At 46.6% G+C, this 27,433-nt stretch overlaps 1 protein-coding gene across 2 annotated transcripts in view; it reads left to right on the top strand.

Moving 5' to 3' along the window:
- chaf1b (chromatin assembly factor 1, subunit B) overlaps positions 1 to 27,173 on the top strand; it is a 42,943-nt gene extending 15,770 nt beyond the window's left edge. For both annotated transcript variants that reach the window (XM_078409686.1, XM_078409685.1), the window contains exons 7-25: positions 473 to 551; positions 1,798 to 1,891; positions 6,438 to 6,507; positions 6,599 to 6,690; positions 8,934 to 9,096; positions 10,824 to 11,261; positions 12,037 to 12,110; positions 13,090 to 13,249; positions 14,062 to 14,138; positions 15,377 to 15,536; positions 16,567 to 16,643; positions 17,880 to 18,039; positions 18,728 to 18,804; positions 20,873 to 21,032; positions 22,073 to 22,149; positions 23,425 to 23,575; positions 24,379 to 24,455; positions 26,497 to 26,656; positions 26,736 to 27,173. In XM_078409686.1, the coding sequence (XP_078265812.1) occupies positions 473 to 551; positions 1,798 to 1,891; positions 6,438 to 6,507; positions 6,599 to 6,690; positions 8,934 to 9,096; positions 10,824 to 11,261; positions 12,037 to 12,110; positions 13,090 to 13,249; positions 14,062 to 14,138; positions 15,377 to 15,536; positions 16,567 to 16,643; positions 17,880 to 18,039; positions 18,728 to 18,804; positions 20,873 to 21,032; positions 22,073 to 22,149; positions 23,425 to 23,575; positions 24,379 to 24,455; positions 26,497 to 26,656; positions 26,736 to 26,772 (2,383 nt within the window). In that variant the 3' untranslated portion in view covers positions 26,773 to 27,173. The remainder of the gene's footprint in view (positions 1 to 472; positions 552 to 1,797; positions 1,892 to 6,437; positions 6,508 to 6,598; positions 6,691 to 8,933; positions 9,097 to 10,823; positions 11,262 to 12,036; positions 12,111 to 13,089; positions 13,250 to 14,061; positions 14,139 to 15,376; positions 15,537 to 16,566; positions 16,644 to 17,879; positions 18,040 to 18,727; positions 18,805 to 20,872; positions 21,033 to 22,072; positions 22,150 to 23,424; positions 23,576 to 24,378; positions 24,456 to 26,496; positions 26,657 to 26,735) is intronic.
- The last annotated feature ends 260 nt before the right edge of the window (positions 27,174 to 27,433 follow it).

Genomic DNA, 27,433 nt, shown 5'->3' with positions numbered 1-27,433 from the left:
TTCGGCCCACCGAGTCCGTGCCGCCCAGCGATCCCCGCACATTAACACTATCCTACACACACTGGGGACAATTTCTACATTTACCCAGTCAATTAACCTACAAACCTGTACGTCTTTGGAGTGTGGGAGGAAACCGAAGATCTCGGAGAAAACCCACGCAGGTCACGTACAAACTCGTGCAGACGGAGCCCGTAGTCAGGATCGAACCTGGGTCTCTGACGGCGCTGCATTCGCTGTAAGGCAGCAACTCTACCGGTGCGCCACCGTGCCGCCTATTGGTTTTAACCTATTGGTTTTCTGTGAACCAATCCTGCCGAGTCCCTTTGTGTGTCAGTCCTATTTTAAGGTGTGAATATATTTTCACTGGTCAGCATTTTGAGATATTTTGTGCTTGTCACTTTTTGATGTTGGATTAAATCCATTTCTGAGCAGTATTTAAGACTTAACAGAAACTGTTGCATTGCTTCTACAGGGTAATGCGAGTGTACAATACACAGACCAAACGAGTTGCCTTCAATGTAAGCAAGATGTCAGCCAGTAATGATGGAGAGGTAAGCTGTGCCTTACTGAGGTGCTATACAACAGAACATGCTGACTGTGTAAGGCCTGCTATTTCCCCAGACTGTCGTAACAAGTTGGTCACCATAACCTTCTGAGAAATCCCGGGAGATTCTATATATTTTTTTTCCGGGGCTTCTGTCAAAGCTATACAAAGTAATTAAGGAAAATTCTGCCTCTGGTTATTACTCAACAGTTTAGTCGAGTAAGAGTCAACAGTGTCTTGGGAGTTGGAAGATACCAAAGCAGATGCATTTGTGTATGGACAGTCTACAATGGAGCTGAGAGGCCTGTTAATTTTGGGTAGATTTTAATGCTTCACAAACTACTTTTTACAAAAAACTTCTACTTGCAAGTTGTTCATAAGACAAAGGAGCAGAATTCGGCCATTCAGCTCATCGAATCTGCTCTGTCATTCAATCATGGCTGATTTATCTTTCCCTCACAACCCGACCTCCTGCCTTTTCCCCCCATTAATGTTCAGAAGTGATAGGAGCAGAATTAGGCCATTTGGCCCATTGAGTCTGCTCCGCCAATCAATCATGGCTGATATACCTTTCCTTCTCGACCACAATCTCCTGCCTTCTCCCCATAACCTTTGACACCCATACTAATCAAGAACCTATCAATCTCCGCTTTGAAAATACGCAACGACTTGGCCTCCACAGCCGTCTGTGGCAATGAATTCCACAGATTCACCACCCTCTGACTAAAGAAATTTCTCCTCATCTCCTTTCTACGAATGGCAGAAAGATACTCTTTAAGGAACATTTTTGATTTAATATTCTGCAGTTTCTGAGCCTTTCCTAATTGTCATAAATAATCAAGTCTTGGGGCGTGACTTGTTGTTTGAGGGAATGTGTACTCGATGTCATCAAAACAAAGCCATCGGTTTGGCCTTTGATAATCTGTGCTGTACTTTGTGAAGAGTAGGAGAATTATAAGATCATAAGTGATAGGAGTAGAATTAGGTCATTCGGCCCCTCAAGTCTACTCCGCCATTCAATCATGGCTGATCTATCTATCTCTCCCTCCTAACCCCATTCTCCTGCCTTCTCCCGATTATGCCTTGACTACTGGCCAATATTTATCCCTTGAAACAAAAAAAAACAATAGAAATATACAGCACGGGAACAGGCCCCTCGGCCCACAATGTCTGTACCGATCATGACGTTGGTTGTAAAAACAATTGTAGAATTAAGAGTTCAGCCATTTATTCCTGTCTTGAACCCCTGGCAGACCAAGAGCTATCGAATGTATCACGATGATGGCATGAAGTCGTTCTTCCGCCGACTCTCCTTCACACCAGACGGATCATTGCTTCTCACTCCAGGTAAGTGGTTACCTGGTATTTACGTTTTTAGTTTTAACGGTGCAACATGGTAAAGGGCCCTTCGACTCACCGATGCCACGCCGACCAGCGATCACCCTTACACTAGTTCCAACCAACACACTGGAGACAATTTACGGAAGCCAATTAACCTACAAACCTGCATTTCTTTGGAACATGGGAGGAAACCGGAGAAGACCCACACAGTCACGGGGAGAATGTGCAAAGTCCATAGACATAGGAGCGGAATTAGGCCATTTGGCCCATCGAATACTCCATTCTATCACATCTACACACTTTCCACTAGTGGGAGAGTCTAGGACCAGTCATAGCCTTAGAATTGAAGGACGTTCTTTTAGGAAGGAGATGAGAAATTTATTTAGTCAGAGGGTGGGGAATCTGTGGAATTCTTTGCCACAGGAGGCTGTAGAGGCCAAGTCAATGGATATTTTTAAGGCAGAGATAGATAAATGTTTTATTAGTACAGATGTCAGAGGTTATGGGGAGAAGGAAAGAGAATAGGGTGAGGAGGGAGAGATAGATCAGCCATGAATGATGGCGGAGTAGACTTGATGGGCCGAATGGCCTAATGGTACTTCTATCGCTTATGATCTTATGACACTAAATGGCTCGATTGTAATCATGTATTGTCTTTCTGCTGACTGGACAGCACACAGCAAAAGCTTTTCACTGCACCTCGGTACACGTGACAATAAACTAAACTGTAAACATTGTACGCAATGACCAATAAAGCTACCGGGTTCCAACCTGAGTCTGTCCGGAATCTGCACGTTCTCCCCATGACCGGCATGGGTTTTCCCCGGGAGCTCCGGTTTCCTCCCATATTCCAAAGACGTACAGGGTTTGTAGGTTAAATGTCTTGGTAAAATTGTAAATGGTCCCTAGTATGTGTGTAGAATAATAGACAATAGCTGCAGGAGTAGGCCATTCGGCCCTTCGAGCTAGCACCACCATTCAATGTGATCATGGCTGATCATTCTCAATCAGTACCCCGTTCCTGCCTTCTCCCCACACCCCTGACTCCGCTATCCTTAAGAGCTCTATCTAGCTCTCTCTTGAATGCATTCAGAGAACTGGCCTCCACTGCCTTCTGAGGCAGAGAATTCCACAGATTTGCAACTCTGACTGAAAACTTTTTTCCTCATCTCTGTTCTAAATGGCCTACCCCTTATTCTTAAACTGTGGCCCCTGGTTCTGGACTCCCCCAACATTGTGAACATGTTTCCTGCCTCTAACGTGCCCTACCCCCTTCATAATCTTATATGTTTCAATAAGATCCCCTCTCATCCTTCTAAATTCCAGTGTATACAAGCCTAATCGCTCCAGTCTTTCAACATACGACAGTCCCGCCATTCTGGGAATTAACCTAGTAAACCTACATTGCACGCCCTCAATAGCAAGAATATCCTTCCTCAAATTTGGAGACCAAAACTGCACACAGTACTCCAGGTGCGGTCTCACTAGGGCCCTGTACAACTGTAGAATATTAATGTGTGGGGATCGCTGGTCGGCACAGACTAGGTAGATCGAAGGGCCTATCTCTCAACTAAAGCTAAAAGCTTTTTACTGTACCTTGGTACATGTGACAATAAACTAAACTCAAAATCAAGGGGTTCACAACCTCTGTTGAGAGTGTTGTCCTTCGCTGATGAAAGGTGACAGTAAAGTGTACACAAAGCATTAAAGATAGACACAAAATGCTGGAGTACCTCAGCAGGACAGGCAGCATCTCTGGAGAGAAGGAATGGGTGACGTTTCGGATCGAGACCCTTCAGACCCGAAACGTCACCCGTTCCCTGGCTCTAGAGATGCTGCCTGACCCGCTGAGTTTGACCCACAGCATTTTGTGTCTACACCAGCATCTGCAATCCCTGATATATTCAAGAGAGAGTTAGATATAGCTCTTAGGGCTAATGGAATCAAGGGGAGAAAGCAGGAACGGGGCACTGATTTTGGATGATCAGCCATGATCATATTGAATAGCGGTGTTGGCTCGAGGGGCCGAATGGCCTACTCCTGCACCTGTTTTTCTATGTTTCGTACATAAATCAGTGAACATTGCTCAAGGCGTAGACAGCAATCTCTGAGAGGGAAGACATCTGCTTCCGGTTTCCAGGAAGTTGCCACCTCCCTCTGGCTCCCACACCCTCTGCTCTTGTCTGAGTGATGCTGGTCATGTGGCGGCTGTGACGTCAGTCCAGTTCCTTTACAGAAGCCGGCCGCAGATCCCCGATCAGCCAGCGGGTGGCAGCACTCCAACTTGGCCTCTAACCCCGGGCAGATGAGAATAACCAAATAAGACTTGTAATTCAATACCGTCATCTAAATACATATTTATAAACGTGCATTGGGTATAATGGGCACGGATTAAAAAGGGACCAGCAAAATATTGTATCCTGTTTAGCCCAAATAGAGTGGATGTGGAGAGTATGTTTCCACTGGTGGGAGAGTCTGGGACCAGAGGGCACAGCCTCAGAATTAAAGGACGTATCTTGAGAAAGGAGATGAGGAGGAACTTCTTTAGCCAGAGGGTGGTGAATCTGTGGAATTCATTGCCACAGACGGCTGTGGAGGCCAAGTCATTTTCAAAGCAGACATTGATAGGTTCTTGATTATGGGGTTGAGAAGGAAAAATGGATCAGCCATGATCGCATAGTGGTGCAGACTCGATGGGCCGAGTGGCCTAATTCTTCTCCTATTTCTTATGGTCTTAATTGTCGGAATCACAATACCAGATAAATTGAGGATGAAAACTTGGAAGGAATTGTTTGTCCCTTTTTGTAGTGTTCACCCACCAAAGTCTGAAACGTTACAACGACTGACGGTGAGACGGCGTGGGCTAAATCCCGAATCTGACAGGCTGCCTGTCCTCCAGCATTGAGCAGTCAGCAGATGTTGTGGTGTGTGCCTCTTACCACAGTTTAGTTTAGAGATGCAGCACAGAATCAGGCCCTTCGGCTCACCGAGTCCGCACCGACCAGCGATCACCTGTACACTAGTTCTATCCTTGCACAATTTACAGAAGCCAATTAATCCTGGAATGTGGGAGGAAACCACGCACCCACGCACGTCACACTAACGCTATCCGACACCGGAGTCAATTTCCCAAACTCCGTACAGACAAGCACCCGTAGCCAGCATCGAATCCGGGTCTGTGGCGCTGTGAGGATATTTTTAAGGCAGAGCTAGACAAAATATTGATTGGAATGGCTGTCAAGGGTTATGGGGAGAAGGCGGGAAAATGGGATTAGGAGGCAGAGATCAGCCATGATTGAATGGCGGAGTAGACTCGGATCGGCTTTGGTCTGATCACCCTGGGCTGCGAGGTAGTTCAGGGTCTTCAGGTGGTCCATGGCCTGTTCTATTCCTATACCTTGTGAACTTGTGGGTGCAGTTAGTCTAATCAATATTGTATTTGAGTAACGTCATTGCAATGAAAATATAGAGCTTGCCCCGTTATCACTTCTGAAGGACTATATTTAGAGATTTGGCGGGAGAAGTTAGTTTCTTTCCTCGCGAAGTTTTCTTTTGTGTAAATGAGCCCCAATAAATTCTGTCTGCATGGTTGTCAACTTTATCCAGCTTTCTTTATCCACATTTTCCAATTACCTTGGTTATTTCAAGCAATTTGTTCCATTGCCTGATTGAAAGATTTGGCATGGAAACAGGCCCATCTGCCCAACGAGTCCACACCGACCATCAATAACCCACTCGCACTAGTTCTACATTATCCCACTTTTGCATCCACTCCCTACAAATGAGGCAGGCCGATTAACATATGAACCTGTCTTAGTGATGCGGGAGGAATCCGGAGCAAACCCACACGGTCACAGGGAGAACATGCAAACTCCACACAGCCAGCACCCGAGAACAGGATCGAACCCCGGTCTCTGGCACTGTGAAGCAGCAGCTCTACCCGCTGCGCCACTATTCAATCAAATGATTATGGAGCAGATATCTTTGGGGCACAATTTCATGTTTTTATTCACAATTTGAATTAACATAACTGCAAAGGTCAAAATAGACTGTTATAAATACAGAAAAATGTTGGGATAATCCATATGGGATCAGATTCCGATAGACGGATCTAGATGAAAAGTTAATCTCTCTCTGTTCCAGATGTCTGGGCTTTGCAACATTTTCTGTTCCACGTTGGCATTTTATTTAGTTTTGTTTAGAGATACAGCGCGGAAACAGGCCCTTCGGCCCACCGAATCTGCGCCGTCTAGCGATCCCCGTGCACGAGCATTATCCTGCACACACTAGGGACATTTTACCGAAGATAATCAACCTACAAACTTGTACGTCTTTGGAGTGTGGGGGGAAACCGGAGATCCCGGAGAAAACCCACCCACGTGACAGGGAGAACGTACAAACCCCGTACAGACAACACCCCTAGTCAGGATCGAACCTGGGTCTGGCGCTGTGAGGCAGCGACTCTACTGAAACGCCACCGTGTCGCCTCCGTCCACCGTTTAATCGGCCTGTGTTAGACCGTGCTCACCCGTGTTTGCACCTCCTCTTTCAGCCGGCTGCGTGGAAGCAGGAGAAAACGTTGCCAACACTACGTACGTCTTTTCCAGAAAAAATCTGAAACGGTAGGGGCTTGCTTTTTTTTTTACCACAATGACAAATCTTCGCCGGACATTTTGTGAGAGAACTTCCTCAATGCTTCTATCCTATTTCTAGGCCCATTGCCCACCTGCCTTGTCCAGCCAAGGCCACTCTGGCCGTTCGATGCTGCCCAGTATTCTTTGAGCTGCGGCAACCTAAAGCAAGCGGTAAGTTTGCTCGAGTACTGATCTCATTTTGGATAATGCCGACTGACTATTATAATGTGTTTACTTTTTTAAAATTTACCTCACTGGGTTATTTTCTCCTTTTGCAATCTAAATTTTATCTTCGGGTTAATGTGGATAATTTTCACTGTCTCCATTCGGGGTGATGCAGCAGGTAGAGTACGTTTGCACGTTCTCCCCGCGACCGTGTGGGTTTTCTTTTTCCTCCCACATCTCAAAAACGTCACGTTTGTCAGTTAATTGGCCTCTGTAAATTGCCCTTAGTGTGTAGCTAGTGGATGAGAAAATGGGATAACAGAGAACTATCATCATATCATCATATCATATATATGCAGCCGGAAACAGGCCTTTTCGGCCCACCAAGTCCGTGCCGCCCAGCGATCCCCGTACATTAACACTATCCTACACCCACTAGGGACAATTTTTACATTTACCCAGCCAATTAACCTACATACCTGTACGTCTTTGGAGTGTGGGAGGAAACCGAAGATCTCGGAGAAAACCCACGCAGGTCACGGGGAGAACGTACAAACTCCTTACAGTGCAGCACCCGTAGTCAGGATCGAACCTGAGTCTCCGGCGCTGCATTCACTGTAAAGCAGCAACTCTACTGCTGCGCTACCGTGCCGCCCACTATGTTAACTGTGAATGGGAGATTGATGGTCAGCATGGACTCGGTGGGCTGAAGGGCCTGTTTCCATGCTGTATCTTGAAATTAAAAGAAAAATCTAAATTTACATGAGCAGGCCCATAGAGTCTGTGCCGATCAGTGAGACTCTATTCCTTGGAGGATGAAGGGTGATCTCGAGGTGTACAAAAACATGAGAGGAATAGATCGGGTAGACGCACAGAGTCTCTTGCCCCAGAGTAGGTGAATCGACAACCGGAGGACATAGGTTTAAGGTGAGGCGGGTAAAATTTAATAGGAACCCAAAGAGTAACTTTTTCTCACAAAGGGTGGTAGGTGTTTGGAAAGAGCTGCCAGAGGAGGTCATTGAGGCAGGCACTATCACAACGTTTAAGAAGCATTTAGACAGGTACATGGAGAGGACAGGTCCAGAGGGATATGGGCCAAACACAGGCAGATGGGACTCGTGTAGAATGGGACATGTTGGCCCTAGTGGGTAAGTTGGGCTGAAGGGCCTGTATAACTCTATGACAATGACACATATAGACAATAGGTGCAGGAGTAGGCCATTCGGCTCTTTGAGCCAGCACCGCCATTCAATGTGATCAATGGCTGATCATTCACAATCAGTACCCCGTTCCTGCCTTCTCCCCATGCCCCCTGACTCCGCTATCTTTAAGAACTCTATCTAGCTCTCTCTTGAAAGCATCCCGAGAATTGGCCTCCACTGCCTTCTGAGGCAGAGAATTCCACAGATTTACAACTCTCTGACTGAAAAAGTTTTTCCTCATCTCTGTTCTAAATGGCCTACCCCTTATTCTTAAACTGTGGCCCCTGGTTCTGGACTCCCCCAACATTGGGAACATGTTTCCTGCCTCTAATGTGTCCAACCCCTCAATAGCAAGAATATCCTTCCTCAAATTTGGAGACCAAAACTGCACACAGTACTCCAGGTGCGGTCTCACTAGGGCCCTGTACAACTGCAGAAGGACCTCTTTGCTCCTATACTCAACTCCTCTTGTTATGAAGGCCAACATTCCATTGCCTGGAACTGCCTGGAATCTCTTGCCCTGGAGCTAATGTTTGGTATGAGATGAAGCGTGCTGGCTAGGTTATCATGCATTTATACTTGATTGCATTTTGCTAGCTAATATTGGATTGCTTTCCCTTCTAAATCTGTGCAGTGTGTAAAGTAGATGGATATGAATTAGCAGGTTAGGTCACTCGCCCCTCAAGCCTGCTCTGCCATTTGTTCTGTTCTGCCGGTACATTGCCGGTGACAAATAAAGTATCATTCATTCATTCATTCTCTTCTGCATTCCTCTCTGCCAGCAGTAACTTTGCAGCTGACACCGGGAACTGCAGATGCTGGTTTACAAAAAAACCCGCAAAGTGCTGGAGTAACTCGGCGGGTCAGGCAGCATCTCTGGACAACATGGATAGGTGACCTTTCATGGACGGGACCCTTCTTCAGACTTATAAGAGCTCACCTTTCTGAGTTCTCCAGAGATACAGCCAACCCTTTCGTTATTTTATCCACTGTAATAATGTTTCTTATTCTCTTCCCTTCACAAAATAATAACCAATGTTTTTTCAGATTCGGATGAGTCGACTAAGAAAATGAACTTGTTCAATTTGCCATATCGACTGGTGTTTGCTATAGCTTCTGAAGACTCCGTACTTTTATATGATACACAGCAGTCTGTTCCCTTTGCTTATATCTCAAACATCCATTATCACACCCTGAGTGATTTAACATGGTAAGCACGTGATCACGGACAGAATTACCGCACTTGCATGTTTACATGTCTTTGGCACTGCTTGTCTGCCTCGGCCGACTGCTCATCTCTAGATCACAAGCTGCGATTTGCTTCAGGAAGAATGATCAGATAATTTAATTCCATTTAGTTTAGAGATACAGCGTGGAAACAAGCCCTTCGGCCCACCGAGTCCACGCCGACCAGCGATTACCCGTACACTGGTTCTATCCTGGCACACTGGGGACAATTCACCGAAGCCAATTAACCTCAAATGTGGGAGGAAAACCGGAGCACCTGGAGAGAACCCACGCGGTCCCAGGGAGAACTTGTAGGGTAGAACTAGTGTATGGGGTGATTGCTGGTCGGCGTGGACTCGGTGGACCAGAGGCCGGCCTGTTTCTGCGCTGTATCTCTAATGTCTGAGGCTTTTCTCAGGCCTGGGTACCATAACCTTGAACCTTCATCTCCCCCCCCTCTCCCTCCTGTGGCTTTGTTGCATCTGTAAATATCGCTCAGGCTTGGCCTAAATGTCATCTGCCTCTTGTGAGAAAAGAAGAAAGGAAGCGGTTAGTTAATGAAAAATGCACAGCTGCTCATCTATTTCCTGAAGTGTCGCTGATCTTTAGTTGTGGATTTTGTGTTTTCACGTTGCTGGTTTTGCCAATTGTGTGTATTTGTAATTTAATTCAGAAAACCAATCACTCGGGCAGTTTACAGGTAGTCCATAAGTCATAGGAGCAGAATTAGGCCATTTGGCCCATCGTGTCTACTCTGCCATTCAATCATGGCTGATCTATCTTTCCCTCCCAACCCCATTCTCCTGTTCCCTCCTCTCTTAGTAACCCATCTCTGGAGAGCTGGGATGGGTGACGTTTCGAGTTAGAAGAAGACCTGAAACGTCACCTATCCATGCTCTCCAGAGATGCTGCCTGACCTGCTGAGTTACTCCAGCACTCTGTGTCCATTTGCGGATAATGGGAAGGAGAAGGGACCTGACCTGAAACATCAGCTGTCCATTTCCCCCACAGCTATTTCCAGCAGGACTCCTATCTAATCTCTTTCCTCTCCAAAGACCAAAGGAGGTTATTTGTGTCGTCATCAGAGTTTCTCCAGTTAAATGTCAATTATCTCAACACATCCCCAACAATGAAACTTCTTTGTCAGTGGACAGCTGGGTGTGGTTGAGGGTGACAAGGAGTTCAGTGAGATGTACTGCTGCTCTTCCTCAGATCACAGTGGCACAGCGGTAGAGTTGCTGCCTTACAGCGCTTACAGCGCCAGAGACCCGGATTCGTTCCTGACTGCGGGTGTTTGTCTGTACGGAGTTTGTACATTCTCCCCGTGTCCGGGTGGGTTTTCTCCGAGAACTTTGGTTTCTTCCCATACTCCAAAGACGTACAGGATCGTAGGTTAATAGGCTTTGTATATATGTAAAAACTGTCCCAAGTGTAAGATAATGATAATGTTCAGGGATCGCTGGTCGGCGTGGACTTGGTGGGCCGAAGGGCCTGTTTCCATGGTGTATCTCTATAAACTAAACTAAATCATGTTAGCATAAATAGACTTGGATCCCTCCGAACATCAATGCTGTTAAGGGAATTTCTATTAAGTAATCGGGTATTTAACAGAAATTTCCTGAGTTGCTTCTTCTTCCCCCACCCCCAGCACCCTGTAAATCTGCAGAATGGACAACTTGTTGACTTGTGCCAACGTCTGCTTTTAACTAGGTCGCGAGATGGGACCTACCTAACCATCTCGTCCACGGACGGCTACTGCTCTTTCGTCACTTTCGGGAAAGACGAGCTGGGCGTGCCCCTGAAGGAGAGGCCGGTGCTGTCCATGCACACCCCCACCACAGTCGAGAAGAAAACGAAGAAGGGGCAAGCGAGCAGGATGGCAGCCGCGGCCCAGAAAGCGGCCGATTGCAGCACGCCAAGCAGAGGCGTGGAGCAGGGCGAACCGGCAGCACCCGCTCGCCTGAAGACGCCCGGTGCGGCCGCTAAACCGTCCCCCACCACCTCTCTCGCCGCCAAAGCGTGCCCGACCTCGTCGGACATGAAAACCCCCCTGTCTGCCGTTCAGAGCAGCAGGGCCTCCACCTCCAGGAGGATCACTTTGAACACCTTGGAAGCCTGGAGCAAACCCAGCAGCACCCTGGTGCCCAGGTAAAGCTGAACCTCCCTGCACTCACAAACCCTTCAGTGCAACATTTTATCTCGTCGTTCCTTCATCCCTGTTCCACATTGCTGTCTCCCGCTCAGCATCGCAGGAGATTTCAGGCAAGGGATGTAGGACTAGACTTCGTCATTTGGAAGGGTGAGGGAGGGAGGGTAAATTTCTCTTGTTGATAGTGCACCAATCTGCATTGGCTGCTTGTCCCACATTCTGATGATCTGTTTTGAAGCCACCGTGAAAGTCGTGAGGATCAGCGGTTTATGTCTGGAGGTGACTGTTTGCACAGCGATGCTCGACTGTGATTGCTGGCGTTCTGTGGTTCGTGGCGCGCCCAGTGCAAAGCTGTGTGGTTATTTTTCACAAAAAGCTGGAGTAACTGGAGGGACAGGCAGCACCTCTGGAGAAAAGGAATGGGTGAAGTTTCAGGTCAAGACCCTTCTTCGGACTAGTTAGGGGATAAGGGAAACGAGAGGTATAGACGATGATGTAGGGAGATAAAGAACAATGAATGAAAGATTTGCAAAAAAGTAACGATCCTTTTAGTTAAAAGTTACTTTTACAAAAAAGTAAAAAAAGTTAGCTGTTGGGTGACAATGAGAAGCTGGTGCGACATGGGTGGGGGAGGGATAGAGAGAGTGGGAATGCTGGGGTTACTTGAAGTTAGAGAAATCAATGTTCATACCACTGGGCTGTAAGCTGCCCAAGCGAAATATGAGATGCTGTTCCTCCAATTTGCGTTTAGCCTCACTCTGAATATTTTTCCAGGCGTATCTCGCTCACTCCTGTGAACCCCAGCTCCAAGCTGACAATGACACCTGTGGTTACCCAGGCAGAACACGGTGAGTATTTGATTCCCATCTGAGTTTGAGCTTCAGGCATGGTGTTTATGTTGAAGTCTAACTTGTCTCCCTACATGGGTAGGACAGAAATACAGCAAAAAACATTGATTGCCAGCTAGGCCATATTCACCGCAAAAAAACACCCAAGTGTTGGTGTAACTCAACAGGTCAGGCAGCATCTCTGGCCAATATGGATAGGTGTTGTTTCGGGTCAAGAGACTTCTTCAGGCGATAGTATTTTGAGCCTTGAAGTTTGCCATTACACTAAGGCCCTTGTCTCTCTGCAGATATATCTCCATTAATGCTGGGTACTCTTCCTTTGTTTCCCAAGATGGTTCCTCTACACTTTGACCTGGGGGTGAGCTATGTTACCACAGAGGTGGTGCTGTAACAGCTATATTCCAGCCTTAATCTGACCAACCTTGTAGGTTTAAGGTGAAGGGGAAAAGATTTAACAGGAATCTGAGGAGTATCTTTTTCACACAAAGGGAGGTTGGTGAATGGAACAAGCTGCCAGAGGAGGTAGTTGAGGATGGGACTATCCTAACGTTTAAGAAACAGTTGGACAGGTACATGGATAGGGCAGAATATAGACACAAAATGCTGGAGTAACTCAGCGAAACAGGCAGTATCTCTGGAGAGAAGAAATGGGTGATGTTTCGGGTCGAGACCCTTCTTCAGACTGCCGGTCTGGAGAAGGGTCTTGACCCGAAACTTCATGCATTTTTTCACTCCAGCATTTTGTGTCTACTGTTGAAACCAGCATCTGCAGTTCCTTCCAACACATGGATAGGAAATGTTTGGAGGGTTATGGACCAAACGCAGGCAGGTGGGACCAGCATAGCTGGGACATGTTGGCCATTGTGGGCAGTTGGGGCGATGGGCCTAGTTCCATGAGGTATCACTCTATGATTCTACTGTTGAGCGAGTTGGCTGCACTTACAGTTCCCAATTAAAACACAGAGCGATGATTTTTTAGATGTTTCAGAGCGGCCGTCTCCGTCGAATGATCCTCCGTGCAAGCCACCAAATGCAAAACGCTCCAGAACAGAGGACAGTCAGGATCTAAGTCCCACCCCAGTGGATAAGGTCAAAGCAACAGATGACTGCACAACGAACAGTGGACAATCAGACAGAAAGTGAGCGTTACTCTGAAAACCTAAAGCATTACATCTTTCTAGAATTGAATTGAATTTCTTTATTTGTCATTCAAAACAGGTTTGAACGAAATTCAGTTAGCACCCAGTCACAATAGAAAAAAGCAACAAAAACACACAACTACACAATTCAGCACAAACTTCCATCACAGTGACTCTCCTCCAGGCTTCTCGACACAATCTACATTTGGAGGGGGAGGGGGAGTAGAGTTCTCCTGTTGACAGTGCACCAATGTGCTTTGCTGCTTGTCCCACATTCTGATGATCTGTTTTGAAGTCAACGAGAAAGTCGTGAGGATCATCGGTTTAGGTCTGGAGGTGACTGTTTGCACGGCGATGCTCGACTGTGATTGCCGACGTTCTGTAGTTCTTGGAGCGCCCAGTGTAAATCTGTGGTTATTTTTCACAAAAAGCTGGAGTAACTGGAGGGACAGGCAGTATCTCTGGAGAGAAGGAATGGGTGATGTTTCGGGTCAAGACCCTTCTTCAGACCAGTTAGGGGATAAGGGAAACAAGAGGTATAGACGATGATGTAGGGAGATAAAGTACAATGAATGAAAGGTATGCAAAATGTAACGATCATAAAGGAGACAGGCCTTTGTTAGCTGTCGGGTGAAAACGAGAAGTTGGTGCGACTTGGGTGGGGGAGGGATAGAGAGAGTGGGAATGTTGGGGTTACTCGAAGTTAGAGAAGTCAATATTCATACCACTGGGCTGTAAGCTGCCCAAGCGAAATATGAGATTCTGATTCCTCCAATTTGCATTTAGCCTCACTCTGAACTCCATTTTCCCAGGCGAATCCCGCTCACTCCTGTGAACCCCAGCTCCTCCAAGCTGACAATGACACCTGTGGTTACCCAGGCAGAACACGGTGAGTATTTGATTCCCATCTGAGTGTGAGCATCAGGGATGGTTTTTATGTTGAAATTTAACTTGTCTCCCTACATGGGTAGGACAGGTTTAGAGGGATATGGGCCAAACACAGGCTAGTGGGACAAGTGCAGATGGAACATGTTGGCCGGTGTGGGCAAGTTGGGCCGAAGGGCCTGTTTCCTCTCTCTCTATAACTATAAAGCAGGGATGAGTGCTCCAGGATTCCTCTGCCCAGCCCTCACCTACTCATGAAGGCTGCCCTTAACTTGCATGGCATCCCCTGGCAACAGCTTCTTTCCAGAAGAATCCATCTTGTGTTGGGGTCAAGACGAACCTCCTTCACAGAAATAAAGCAAAAAAAACATTGATTGCCAGCTAGGCCATATTCACCGCAAAAAACACCAAAGTGTGTAACTCAACGGATCAGGCAGCATCTCTGGCCAATTGTGGATAGGTGATATTTTGGGTCAAGAGACTTCTTCAGGCGATAGTATTTTGAGCCTTGAAGTTTGCCATTACACTAAGGCCCTTGTCTCTCTGCAGATATATCTCCATTAATGCTGGGTACTCTTCCTTTGTTTCCCAAGATGGTTCCTCTACACTTTAACCTGGGGGTGAGCTATGCCACCACGGAGGTGATGCTGTAACAGCTATATTCCAGCCTTAGTCTGACCAACCTTGTCGGTTTAAGGTGAAGGGGAAAAGATTTAACAGGAATCTGAGGGGTATCTTTTTCACACAAAGGGTGGTTGGTGAATGGAACAAGCTGCCAGAGGAGGTAGTTGAGGATGGGACTATCCTAACATTTAAGAAACAGTTATACAGGTACATGGATAGGGCAGAAGGTAAATACAAAATGCTGGAGTAACTCAGCGGGACAGGCAGCATCTCGGGAGAGAAGAAATGGGTGATGATTCGGGTCGAGACCCTTCTTCAGACTGCCGGTCTGGAGAAGGGTCTCGACCCGAAACTTTGCGCATTTTTTCACTCCAGCATTTTGTGTCTACTGTTGAAACCAGCATCTGCATTTCGTTCCAACACATGGATAGGAAATATTTGGAGGGATATGGACCAAACGCAGGCAGGTGGGACGAGCATAGCTGGGACATGTTGGCCATTGTGGGCAAGTTGGGGCGATGGGCCTAGTTCCATGCGGTATCACTCTATGATTCTACTGTTGAGCGAGTTGGCTGCACTTACAGTTCACAATTAAAACACCGAGTGATGATTTTTTAGATGTTTCAGAGCGGCCGTCTCCGTCGGATGATCCTCCGTGCAAGACACCAGGTGCGAAACGCTCCAGAACAGAGGACAGTCAGGATCTCAGTCCCACCCCAGTGGATAAGGTCAAAGCAACAGATGACTGCACAACGAACAGTGGACAATCAGACAGAAAGTGAGCGTTACTCTGAAAACCTAAAGCATTACATCTTTCTAGAATTGAATTGAATTTCTTTATTTGTCATTCAAAACAGGTTTGAACGAAATTCAGTTAGCACCCAGTCACAATAGAAAAATGCAACAAAAACACACAACGTCACAATTCAGCACAAACTTCCATCACAGTGACTCTCCTCCAGGCTTCTCAACACAATCTACATTTGGAGGGGGAGGGGGAGTAGAGTTCTCCTGTTGACAGTGCACCAATGTGCTTTGCTGCCTGTCCCACATTCTGATGATTTGTTTTGAAGTCAACGTGAAAGTCGTGAGGATCAGCGGTTTAGGTCTGGAGGTGACTGTTTGCACGGCGATGCTCGACTGTGATTGCCGACGTTCTGTGGTTCGTGGCACGCCCAGTGTAAAGCTGTGTGGTTATTTTTCACAAAAAGCTGGAGTAACTGGAAGGACAGGCAGCATCTCTGGAGAGAAGGAATGGGTGACGTTTCAGGTCAAGACCCTTCTTCAGACCAGTTCGGGGATAAGGGAAACAAGAGGTATAGACGATGATATAGGGAGATAAAGAACAATGAATGAAAGGTATGCAAAAAAGTAATGATCATAAAGGAGACATGCCATTGTTAGCTGTCGGGTGAAAACGAGAAGTTGGTGCGACTTGGGTGGGATGGGGGATAGAGACTGGGAATGCTGGGGTTATTTGAAGTTAGAGAAATCAATGTTCATGCCACTGGGCTGTAAGCTGCCCAAGCGAAATATTTATTTTGAGATACAGCGCTGAAACAGCGGACCACCGGGTCCGCGCCGCCCAGCGATCCCCGCATATTAACACTATCCTACACACACTAGGGACATTTTTTTTAACATTTGCCCAGCCAATTAACCTACATACCTGTACGTCTTTGGAGTGTGGGGGGAGACCGAAGATCTCTGAGAAAACCCACGCAGGTCACGGGGAGAGCTTACGGGGAGAAATATGAGATGCTGTTCCTTCAATTTGCGTTTAGCCTCACTCTGAACTATTTTTCCAGGCGAATCTCGCTCTCTCCTGTGAACTCCAGCTCCTCCAAGCTGACAATGACACCTGTGGTTACCCAGGCAGAACACGGTGAGTATTTGATTCCCATCTGAGTTTGAGCTTCAGGGATGGTGTTTATATTGAAGTCTAACTTGTCTCCCTACCTGGGTAGGACAGGTTTAGAGGGATATGGGCCAAACACAGGCTCGTGGGACAAGTGCAGATGGGACATGTTGGCCGGTGTGGGCAAGTTGGGCCGAAGGGCCTGTTTCCTCTCTCTATAACTATAAAGCAGGGATGAGTGCTCCAGGATTCCTCTGCCCAGCCCTTGCCTACTCATGAAGGCTGCCCTTAACTTGCATGGCATCCCCTGGCAACAGCTTCTTTCCAGAAGAATCCGTCTTGTGTTGGGGTCAAGACGAACCTCCTTCACAGAAATACAGCAAAAAACATTGATTGCCAGCTAGGCCATATTCACCGCAAAAAAACACCAAAGTGTTGGTGAAACTTAACGGGTCAGGCAGCATCTCTGGCCAATATGGATAGGTGATGTTTCGGGTCAAGAGACTTCTTCAGACGATAGTATTTTGAGCCTTGAAGTTTACCATTACACTAAGGCCCTTGTCTCTCTGCAGATATATCTCCATTAATGCTGGGTACTCTTCCTTTGTTTCCCAAGATGGTTCCTCTACACTTTAACCTGGGGGTGAGCTATGTTACCACAGAGGTGGTGCTGTAACAGCTATATTCCAGCCTTAATCTGACCAACCTTGTAGGTTTAAGGTGAAGGGGAAAAGATTTAACAGGAATCTGAGGGGTATCTTTTTCACACAAATGGTGGTTGGTGAATGGAACAAGCTACCAGAGGAGGTAGTTGAGGATGGGACTATCCTAACGTTTAAGAAACAGTTATACAGGTACATGGATAGGGCAGAAGATAGACACGAAATGCTGGAGTAACTCAGCGGGACAGGCAGCATCTCGGGCGAGAAGAAATGGGTGATGATTCGGGTCGGGACCCTTCTTCAGACTGCCGGTCTGGAGAATGGTCTTGACGCGAAACTTCGCATTTTTTCACTCCAGCATTTTGTGTCTACTGTTGAAACCAGCATCTGCAGTTCCTTCCAACACATGGATAGGAAATGTTTGGAGGGATATGGACCAAACACAGTCAGGTGGGACCAGGATAGCTGGGACATGTTGGCCATTGTGGGCAAGTTGGGGAGAAGGGCCTAGTTCCATGCGGTATCACTTTATGATTCTATTGTTGAGCGAGTTGGCTGCACTTACAGGTCCCAATTAAAACACCGAGCGATGATTTTTTAGATGTTTCAGAGCGGCCGTCTCCATCGAATGATCCTCCGTGCAAGACACCAGGTGCGAAACGCTCCAGAACAGAGGACAATCAGGATCTCAGTCCCACCCCGGTGGATAATGTCAAAGCAACAGATGACTGCATAACGAACAGTGGACAATCAGACAGCAAGTGAGCATTGCTCTGAAAACCTAAAGCATTACACATCTTTCTAGAATTGAATTGAATTTCTTTATTTGTCATTCAAACCAGGATTGAACGAAATTCAGTAAGCACCCAGTCACAATGGAAAAAAGCAACAAAAACACAGAACTACACAATTCAGCACAAACTTCCATCACAGTGACTCCTCCAGGCATCTCGACACAATCTACATTTGGAGGGGGAGGGGGTGTAGAGTTCTCCTGTTGATAGTGCACAAATGTGCTTTGCTGCTTGTCCCACATTCTGATGATCTGTTTTGAAGTCAACGTGAAAGTCGTGAGGATCAGCGGTTTAGGTCTGGAGGTGACTGTTTGCACGGCGATGCTCGACTGATTGCCGACGTTCTGTAGTTCGTGGCGCGCCCAGTGTAAAGCTGTGTGGTTATTTTTCACAAAAAGCTGGAGTAACTGGAAGGACAGGCAACATCTCTGGAGAGAAGGAATGGGTGACATTTCGGGTCAAGACCCTTCTTCAGACCAGTTAGGGGATAAGGGAAACAAGAGGTATAGACGATGATATAGGGACATAAAGAACAATGAATGAAAGGTATGCAAAAAAGTAACGATCATAAAGGAAACAGGCCATTATTAGTTGTCGGGTGAGATGCTGGTCCTCCACTTTGCGTTTAGCCTCACTCTGAACTCCATTTTTCCAGGCGAATCTCGCTCACTCCTGTGAACCCCAGCTCCTCCAAGCTGACAATGACACCTGTGGTTACCCAGGCAGAACACGGTGAGTATTTGATTCCCATCTGAGTGTGAGCTTCAGGCATTGTGTTTATGTTGAAGTCTAACTTGTCTCCCTACATGGGTAGGACAGGCTTAGAGGGATATGGGCCAAACACAGGCTCGTGGAACAGGTGCAGATGGGACATGTTGGCCGGTGTGGGCAAGTTGTGCCGAAGGGCCTGTTTCCTCTCTATAACTATAAAGCAGGGATGAGTGATCCAGGATTCCTCTGCCCAGCCCTCACCTACTCATGAAGGCTGCCCTTAACTTGCATGGCATCCCCTATCAACAGCTTCTTTCTAGAAGAATCCATCTGGTGTTGTGGTCAAGACGAACCTCCTTCCCAGAAATACAGCAAAAAAAATATTGATTGCCAGCTAGACCATATTCACCGCACAAAACACCAAAGTGTGGGTGTAACTCAACGAGTCAGGCAGCATCTCTGGCCTATATGGATAGGTGGTGATTCGGGTCAAGAGACTTCTTCAGGCGATAGTATTTTGAGCCTTGAAGTTTTCCGTTACACTAAGGCCCTTGTCTCTCTGCAGATATATCTCCATTAATGCTGGGTACTCTTCCTTTGTTTCCCAAGATGGTTCCTCTACACTTTGACCTGGGGGTGAGCTATGTTACCACAGAGGTGGTGCTGTAACAGCTGTATTCCAGCCTTAATCTGACCAACCTTACATTGGCATCTGATCTATTACAGTAGTTAATCAACAAAATCATCAGTCCACGTATCAGCTTCCATAGCAGACATATCTTGGTTATCGGTCCCTCCAAGATATTGTTCTTGGTCTGCAGCCGAAAGATGCGCACGTGCCCATACGTCCGGTAATGTCTCCAATATTTTGCTTATCATCCAGGAGTTCTCAGTCTCCTTTTCCAGCTTAAGAAGCGGTCTGTCGTTAGTCCTCCGGCTTCATCTGCGGTATTTTCCTTTGTACAAACATATCTCCATTGCGATACTTCAGTAATATCCCTCACGAAAGCGATTCTGTTAGCTACAAACGTCTGAAAGCGTTTGTTTTCGTTGTTGATGTATTTTACACGATGTAGCGGCCAGCTTCTCGTCTACATCAATTAGCTCCCGAGCTGCCACTTGCATAGACCGGGTCAGCGATAAGCGTAATGACACGAACAAATAATAACGCATGGAACTAGGCCCTTTGCCTAGAGATCCTCCTTGACGTTTAGTGGTTAGTCTTCTTTATTTGAAGGTGCAATAAACATATTGGCTTATCTCTTGTCATCGACTGGTTATTAATTGCTAGGTAAAATTCCATATCTTACCACAGTCTATGCGATCAATACTGGTTGCCAGCTATAACTTCAACACAGTTTGTATTAATCTTCTTGTTAATAAAACACGTGTTTACATCTTGGCTAATATATCTTTTGGCGGAGTCTCTGGCGGACCCTCTGTCAGCACCTCCTTGGCTAACACACTCTTCGCCAGCACGTATTCAACTGCCCCGCACTCTAGATCCACCCAGCCCATACGTAAGCATTGCATTAACTCTATAGGTGAAAGGGAAAAGATTTAACAGGAATCTGAGGGGTATCTTTTTCACACAAAAGGTGGTTGGTGAATGGAACAAGCTGCCAGAGGAGGTAGTTGAGGATGGGACTATCCTAACATTTAAGAAACAGTTAGACAGGTACATGGATAGAGCAGAAGATAGACACAAAATGCTGGAGTAACTCAGCGGGACAGGCAGCATCTCGGGAGAGAAGAAATGGGTGATGATTCGGGTCGAGACCCTTCTTCAGACTGCCGGTCTGGAGAAGGGTCTCGACCCGAAACTTCGTGCATTTTTGCACTCCAGCATTTTGTGTCTACTGTTGAAACCAGCATCTGCAGTTCCTTCCAACACATGGATAGGAAATGTTTGGAGGGATATGGACCAAACGCAGGCAGGTGGGACCAGCATAGCTGGGACATGTTGGCCATTGTGGGCAAGTTGGGGCGATGGGCCTAGTTCCATGCGGTATCACTCTATGATTCTACTGTTGAGCGAGTTGGCTGCACTTACAGGTCACAATTAAAACACCGAGCGATGATTTTTTAGATGTTTCAGAGCGGCCGTCTCCGTCGGATGATCCTCCGTGCAAGACACCAGGTGCGAAACGCTCCAGAACAGAGGACAGTCAGGATCTCAGTCCCACCCCGGTGGATAATGTCAAAGCAACAGATGACTGCACAACGAACAGTGGACAATCAGACAGCAAGTGAGCGTTGCTCTGAAAACCTAAAGCATTACATCTTTCTAGAATTGAATTGAATTACTTTATTTTTCATTCAAAACAGGTTTGAACGAAATTCAGTTAGCACCCAGTCACAATAGAAAAAGCAACAAAAACACACAACTACACAATTCAGCACAAACTCCCATCACAGTGACTCTCCTCCAGGCTTCTCGACACAATCTACATTTGGAGGGGGAGGGGGAGTAGAGTTCTCTTGTTGATAGTGCACCAATGTGCTTTGCTTCCTGTCCCACATTCTGATGATCTGTTTTGAAGTCACCGTGAAAGTCGTGAGGATTAGCGGTTTAGGTTTGGAGGTGACTGTTTGCACGGCGATGCTCGACTGTGATTGCCGACGTTCTGTGGTTCGTGGTGCGCCCAGTAGAAAGCTGTGTGGTTATTTTTTACAAAAAGCTGGAGTAACTGGAGGGACAGGCAGCATCTCTCGAGAGAAGGAATGGGTGACGTTTCGGGTCAAGACCCTTCTTCAGACCAGTTAGGGAATAAGGGAAACAAGAGGTATAGACGATGATGTAGGGAGATAAAGAAGAATGAATGAAAGGTACGCACAAAAATTAATGATCATAAAGGAAACAGCCCATTGTAGCTGTCGGGTGAAAACGAGAAGTTGGTGCGACTTGGGTGGGATGGGGGATAGAGAGAGTGGGAATGCTGGGGTTACTTGAAGTTAGATAAATCAATATTCATACCACTGGGCTGTAAGCTGCCCAAGCGAAATATTTATTTAGAGATACAGCGCTGAAACAGGCCCTTCGGCCCACCGGGTCCGCGCCGCCCAGCGGTCCCCGCACATTAACACTATCCTACACACACTAGGGACATTTTTTTTAAACTTTTGCCCAGCCAATTAACCTACATACCTGTACGTCTTTGTAGTGCGGGGGGAAACCGAAGATCTCGGAGAAAACCCACGCAGGTCACGGGGAGAGCTTACGGGGAGAAATATGAGATGCTGTTCCTCCAATTTGCGTTTAGCCTCACTCTGAACTCTATTTTTCCAGGCGAATCTCGCTCACTCCTGTGAACCCCAGCTCCTCCAAGCTGACAATGACACCTGTGGTTACCCAGGCAGAACACGGTGAGTATTTGATTCCCATCTGAATTTGAGCTTCAGGCATGGTGTTTATGTTGAAGTCTAACTTGTCTCCCTACCTGGGTAGGACAGGTTTAGAGGGATATGGGCCAAACACAGGCTAGTGGGACAAGTGCAGATGGGACATGTTGGCCGGTGTGGGCATGTTGGGCCGAAGGGCCTGTTTCCTCTCTCTCTCTCTCTATAACTATAAAGCAGGGATGAGTGCTCCAGGATTCCTCTGCCCAGCCCTTGCCTACTCGTGAAGGCTGCTCTTAACTTGCATGGCATCACCTGGCAACAGCTTCTTTCCAGAAGAATCTGTCTTGTGTTGGGGTCAAGAAGAACCTCCTTCACAGAAATACAGCAAAAAACATTGATTGCCAGCTAGGCCATATTCACCGCAAAAAAAACACCAAAGTGTTGGTGTAACTCAACGGGTCAGGCAGCATCTCTGGCCAATATGGATAGGTGATGTTTTGGGTCAAGAGACTTCTTCAGGCGATAGTATTTTGAGCCTTGAAGGTTACCATTACACTAAGGCCCTTGTCTCTCTGCAGATATATCTCCATTAATGCCGGGTACTCTTCCTTTGTTTCCCAAGATGGTTCCTCTACACTTTAACCTGGGGTGAGCTATGTTACCACAGAGGTGATGCTGTAACAGCTATATTCCAGCATTAATCTGACCAACCTTGTAGGTTTAAGGTGAAGGGGGAAAGATTTAACAGGAATCTGAGGGGTATCTTTTTCACACAAAAGGTGGTTGGTGAATGGAACAAGCTGCCAGAGGAGGTAGTTGAGGATGGGACTATCCGAACGTTTAAGAAACATTAGGAAACTGGTTTCAACAGTTAGACGGGTACATGTATAGGGCAGAAGATAGACACAAATTGCTGGAGTAACTCAGCGGGAGAGGCAGCATCTCGGGAGAGAAGAAATGGGTGATGATTCGGGTCGAGACCCTTCTTCAGACTGCCCGTCTGGAGAACGGTCTTGACCCGAAACTTCGCGCATTTTTTCACTCCAGCATTTTGTGTCTACTGTTGAAACCAGCATCTGCAGTTCCTACTAACACATGGATAGGAAATATTTGGAGGGATATCGATCAAACGCAGGCAGTTGGGACCAGCATAGCTGGGACATGTTGGCCATTGTGGGCAAGTTGGGGAGAAGGGCCTAGTTCCATGCGGTATCACTCTATGATTCTACTGTTGAGCGAGTTGGCTGCACGTACAGGTCCCAATTAAAACACCGAGCGATGATTCTTTTGATGTTTCAGAGCGGCCGTCTCCGTCGAATGATCCTCCGTGCAAGACACCAGGTGCGAAACGCTCCAGAACAGAGGACAGTCAGGATCTCAGTCCCACCCCGGAGGATAATGTCAAAGCAAAAGATGACTGCACAACGAACAGTGGACAATCAGACAGCAAGTGAGCGTTACTCTGAAAACCTAAAGCATTACATCTTTCTAGAATTGAATTGAATTTCTTTATTTGTCATTCAAAACAGGTTTGAACGAAATTCAGTTAGCACCCAGTCACAATAGAAAAAAGCAACAAAAACACACAACTACACAATTCAGCACAAACTTCCATCACAGTGACTCTCCTCCAGGCTTCTCGACACAATCTACATTTGGAGGGGGAGGGGGAGTAGAGTTCTCTTGTTGATAGTGCACCAGTGTGCTTTGCTGCCTGTCCCACATTCTGATGATCTGTTTTGAAGTCACCGTGAAAGTCGTGAGGATCAGCGGTTTAGGTCTGGAGGTGACTGTTTGCACGGCGATGCTCGACTGTGATTGCCGACGTTCTGTGGTTCGTGGCGCGCCCAGTGTAAAGCTGTGGTTATTTTTTACAAAAAGCTGGAGTAACTGGATGGACAGGCAGCATCTCTGGAGAGAAGGAATGGGTGACGTTTCGGGTCAAGACCCTTCTTCAGACCAGTTAGGGGATAAGGGAAACGAGAGATATAGACGATGATGTAGGGACATAAAGAACAATGAATGAAAGGTATGCAAAAAAGTAACAATCATAAAGGAAACAGGCTGTCGGGTGAAAACGAGAAGCTGGTGCAACTTGGCTGGGGGAGGGATAGAGAGAGTGTGAATGCTGGGGTTATTTGAAGTTAGAGAAATCAAAATATCATACCACTAGGCTGTAAGCTGCCCAAGCGAAATATGAGATACTGTTCCTCCAATTTGCGTTTAGCCTCACTCTGAACTCCATTTTCCCAGGCGAATCTCGCTCACTCCTGTGAACCCCAGCTCCTCCAAGCTGACAATGACACCTGTGGTTACCCAGGCAGAACACGGTGAGTATTTGATTCCCATCTGAGTGTGAGCTTCAGGGATGGTGTTTATGTTGAAGTCTATCTTGTCTCCCTACATGGGTAGGACAGGTTTAGAGGGATATGGGCCAAACACAGGCTAGTGGAATGTGCAGATGGGACATGTTGGCCGGTGTGGGCAAGTTGGGCCAAAGGGCCTGTTTCCTCTCTCTCTATAACTATAAAGCAGGGATAAGTGCTCCAGGACTCCTCTGCCCAGCCCTCACCTACTCATGAAGGCTGCCCTTAACTTGCATGGCATCCCCTGGCATCAGCTCTTTCCAGAGGAATCCGTCTTGTGTTGGGGTGAAGACGAACCTCCTTCCCAGAAATACAGCAAAAAAATATTGATTGCCAGCTAGGCCATATTTACCACAAAAAACACCAAAGTGTTGGTGTAACTCAACGAGTCAGGCAGCATCTCTGGCCAATATGGATAGGTGATGTTTCGGGTCAAGAGACTTCTTCAGGCGATAGTATTTTGAGCCTTGAAGTTTGCCATTACACTAAGGCCCTTGTCTCTCTGCAGATATATCTCCATTAATGCTGGGTACTCTTCCTTTGTTTCCCAAGATGGTTCCTCTACACTTTGACCTGGGGGTGAGCTATGTTACCACAGAGGTGGTGCTGTAACAGCTATATTCCAGCCTTAATCTGACCAACCTTACATTGGCATCTAATCTATTACAGTAGTTAATCAACAAAATCATCAGTCCATGTAACAGCTTCCAGTAGCAGACATATCTTGGTTATCGGTCCCTCCAAGATATTGTTCTTGGTCTGCAGCCGAACGATGCGCATGTGCCCATACGTCCTGTATGGTCGCCAATATTTTGCTAATCAGCCAGGAGTTTTCAGTCTCCTTCTTTTCCAGTTTAAGAAGCGGTCTATCGTTAGTCCTCCGGCTTCATCTGCGGTATTTTCCTTTGTACAAACATATCTCCATTGAGATACTTCAGTAATATACTTCACAAAAGTGATTCTGTTAGCTACAAACGTCTGAAAGCGTTTGTTTTCGTTGTTGATGTATTTTACACGATGTAGCGGCCAGCTTCTCGTCTATATCAATTAACTCCCGAGCTGCCACTTGCATAGACCGGGTCAGCGATAAACGTAATGACTCGAACAAATAATAACAGAGATCCTCCTTGACGTTTAATAGTTAGTCTTCTTTATTTGAAGGTGCAATAAACATATTGGCTTATCTCTTGTCATCGACTGGTTATTAATTGCTAGGTAAAATTCCATATCTTACCACAGTCTGCGATCAATACTGGTTGCCAGATATAACTTCGACACAGTTTGTATTAATCTTCTTGTTAATAAAACACGTGTTTACATCTTGGCTAATATATCTTTTGGCGGAGTCTCTGGCTGACCCTCTGTCAGCACCTCCTTGGCTAACACACTCTCCGCCAGCACGTACTCAACTGCCCCGCACTCTAGCTCCACCCAGCCCCTACGTAAGCATTGCATATATAGGTGAAAGGGAAAAGATTTAACAGGAATCTGAGGGGTATCTTTGTCACACAAAGGGTGGTTGATGAATGGAACAAGCTGCCTGAGGCGGTAGTTGAGGATGGGACTATCCTAACGTTTAAGAAACAGGTAGACAGGTACATGGATAGGGCAGAAGATAGACACAAAATGCTGGAGTAACTCAGCGGGACAGGCAGCATCTCGGGAGAGAAGAAATGGGTGATGATTCGGGTCGAGACCCTTCTTCAGACTGCCGGTCTGGAGAAGGGTCTCGACCCGAAACTTCGCGCATTTTTCACTCCTGCATTTTGTGTCTACTGTTGAAACCAGCATCTGCAGTTCCTTCCAACACATGGATAGGAAATGTTTGGAGGGATATGGACCAAACGCAGGCAGGTGGGACCAGCATAGCTGGGACATGTTGGCCATTGTGGGCAAGTTGGGGCGATGGGCCTAGTTCCATGCGGTATCACTCTATGATTCTACTGTTGAGCGAGTTGGCTGCACTTACAGGTCCCAATTAAAACACCGAGCGATGATTCTTTAGATGTTTCAGAGCGGCCGTCTCCGTCGAATGATCCTCCGTGCAAGCCACCAGATGCGAAACGCTCCAGAACAGAGGACAGTCAGGATCTCAGTCCCACCCCAGTGGATAATGTCAAAGCAACAGATGACTGCACAACGAACAGTGGACAATCAGACAGCAAGTGAGCATTGCTCTGAAAACCTAAAGCATTACATCTTTCTAGAATTGAATTGAATTTCTTTGTTTGTTATCCAAAACAGGTTTGAACGAAATTCAGTTAGCACCCAGTCACAATAGAAAAAAGCAACAAAAAGACACAACTACACAATTCAGCACAAACTTCCATCACAGTGACTCTCCTCCAGGCTTCTCTACACTGTGATGGAAGGTAAAAAGAAAGTTCTTATCTCCTTCTTGCTTCTTCACCCACCGTCGGGCAGTCAAAACAGCTGCCTCGAGACGACCGAGGCTTCCGACTCCAAAGCCCCCGCCGGACGATGGAAGATCCCGCGGCCGATTTTAAGCCGTGCCGGACTCCGCAATGCGATCTGTTTTTCTTTTTTGCTGTGTCTTCAATAAGGAGCAAGAGATTGCAAAGAGAGTTAACTATTAACTTTCTGGGCACTTTTGTTTTTGTTTTAATCGCCATATTGTCCTTTCAGTTTTACCCGTATTGACCAGTTTTAGTTATTAATCACTGTACAAAGTATTAATTATGCAACAAAAAAATTAAAATCTTCTCTCTTTATACACTGGTAAAAACGTTAATTTTACTGTTCCCATTCTCTCAAAGAGATTTGACTTTGTCACGCAATTATTTACAGGATTTTACGGTCAGGTAACTTTAGAAAATGCTGCTGCTGCTGTTAAACTTTCACACCAAAGAAATAATTATTTGAGGACTTTTCACTTCTCTCCACTGTCACTCCATCCATCTGCCAATGAAACCCCCTCGTCT

This window comes from Rhinoraja longicauda, chromosome 12, assembly GCF_053455715.1.
Source record: "Rhinoraja longicauda isolate Sanriku21f chromosome 12, sRhiLon1.1, whole genome shotgun sequence".
Taxonomy (NCBI): domain Eukaryota; kingdom Metazoa; phylum Chordata; class Chondrichthyes; order Rajiformes; family Arhynchobatidae; genus Rhinoraja; species Rhinoraja longicauda.
The sequence above is the reverse complement of the archived record's forward strand: the minus strand, read 5'-3'. Positions and strand labels throughout refer to the sequence as shown.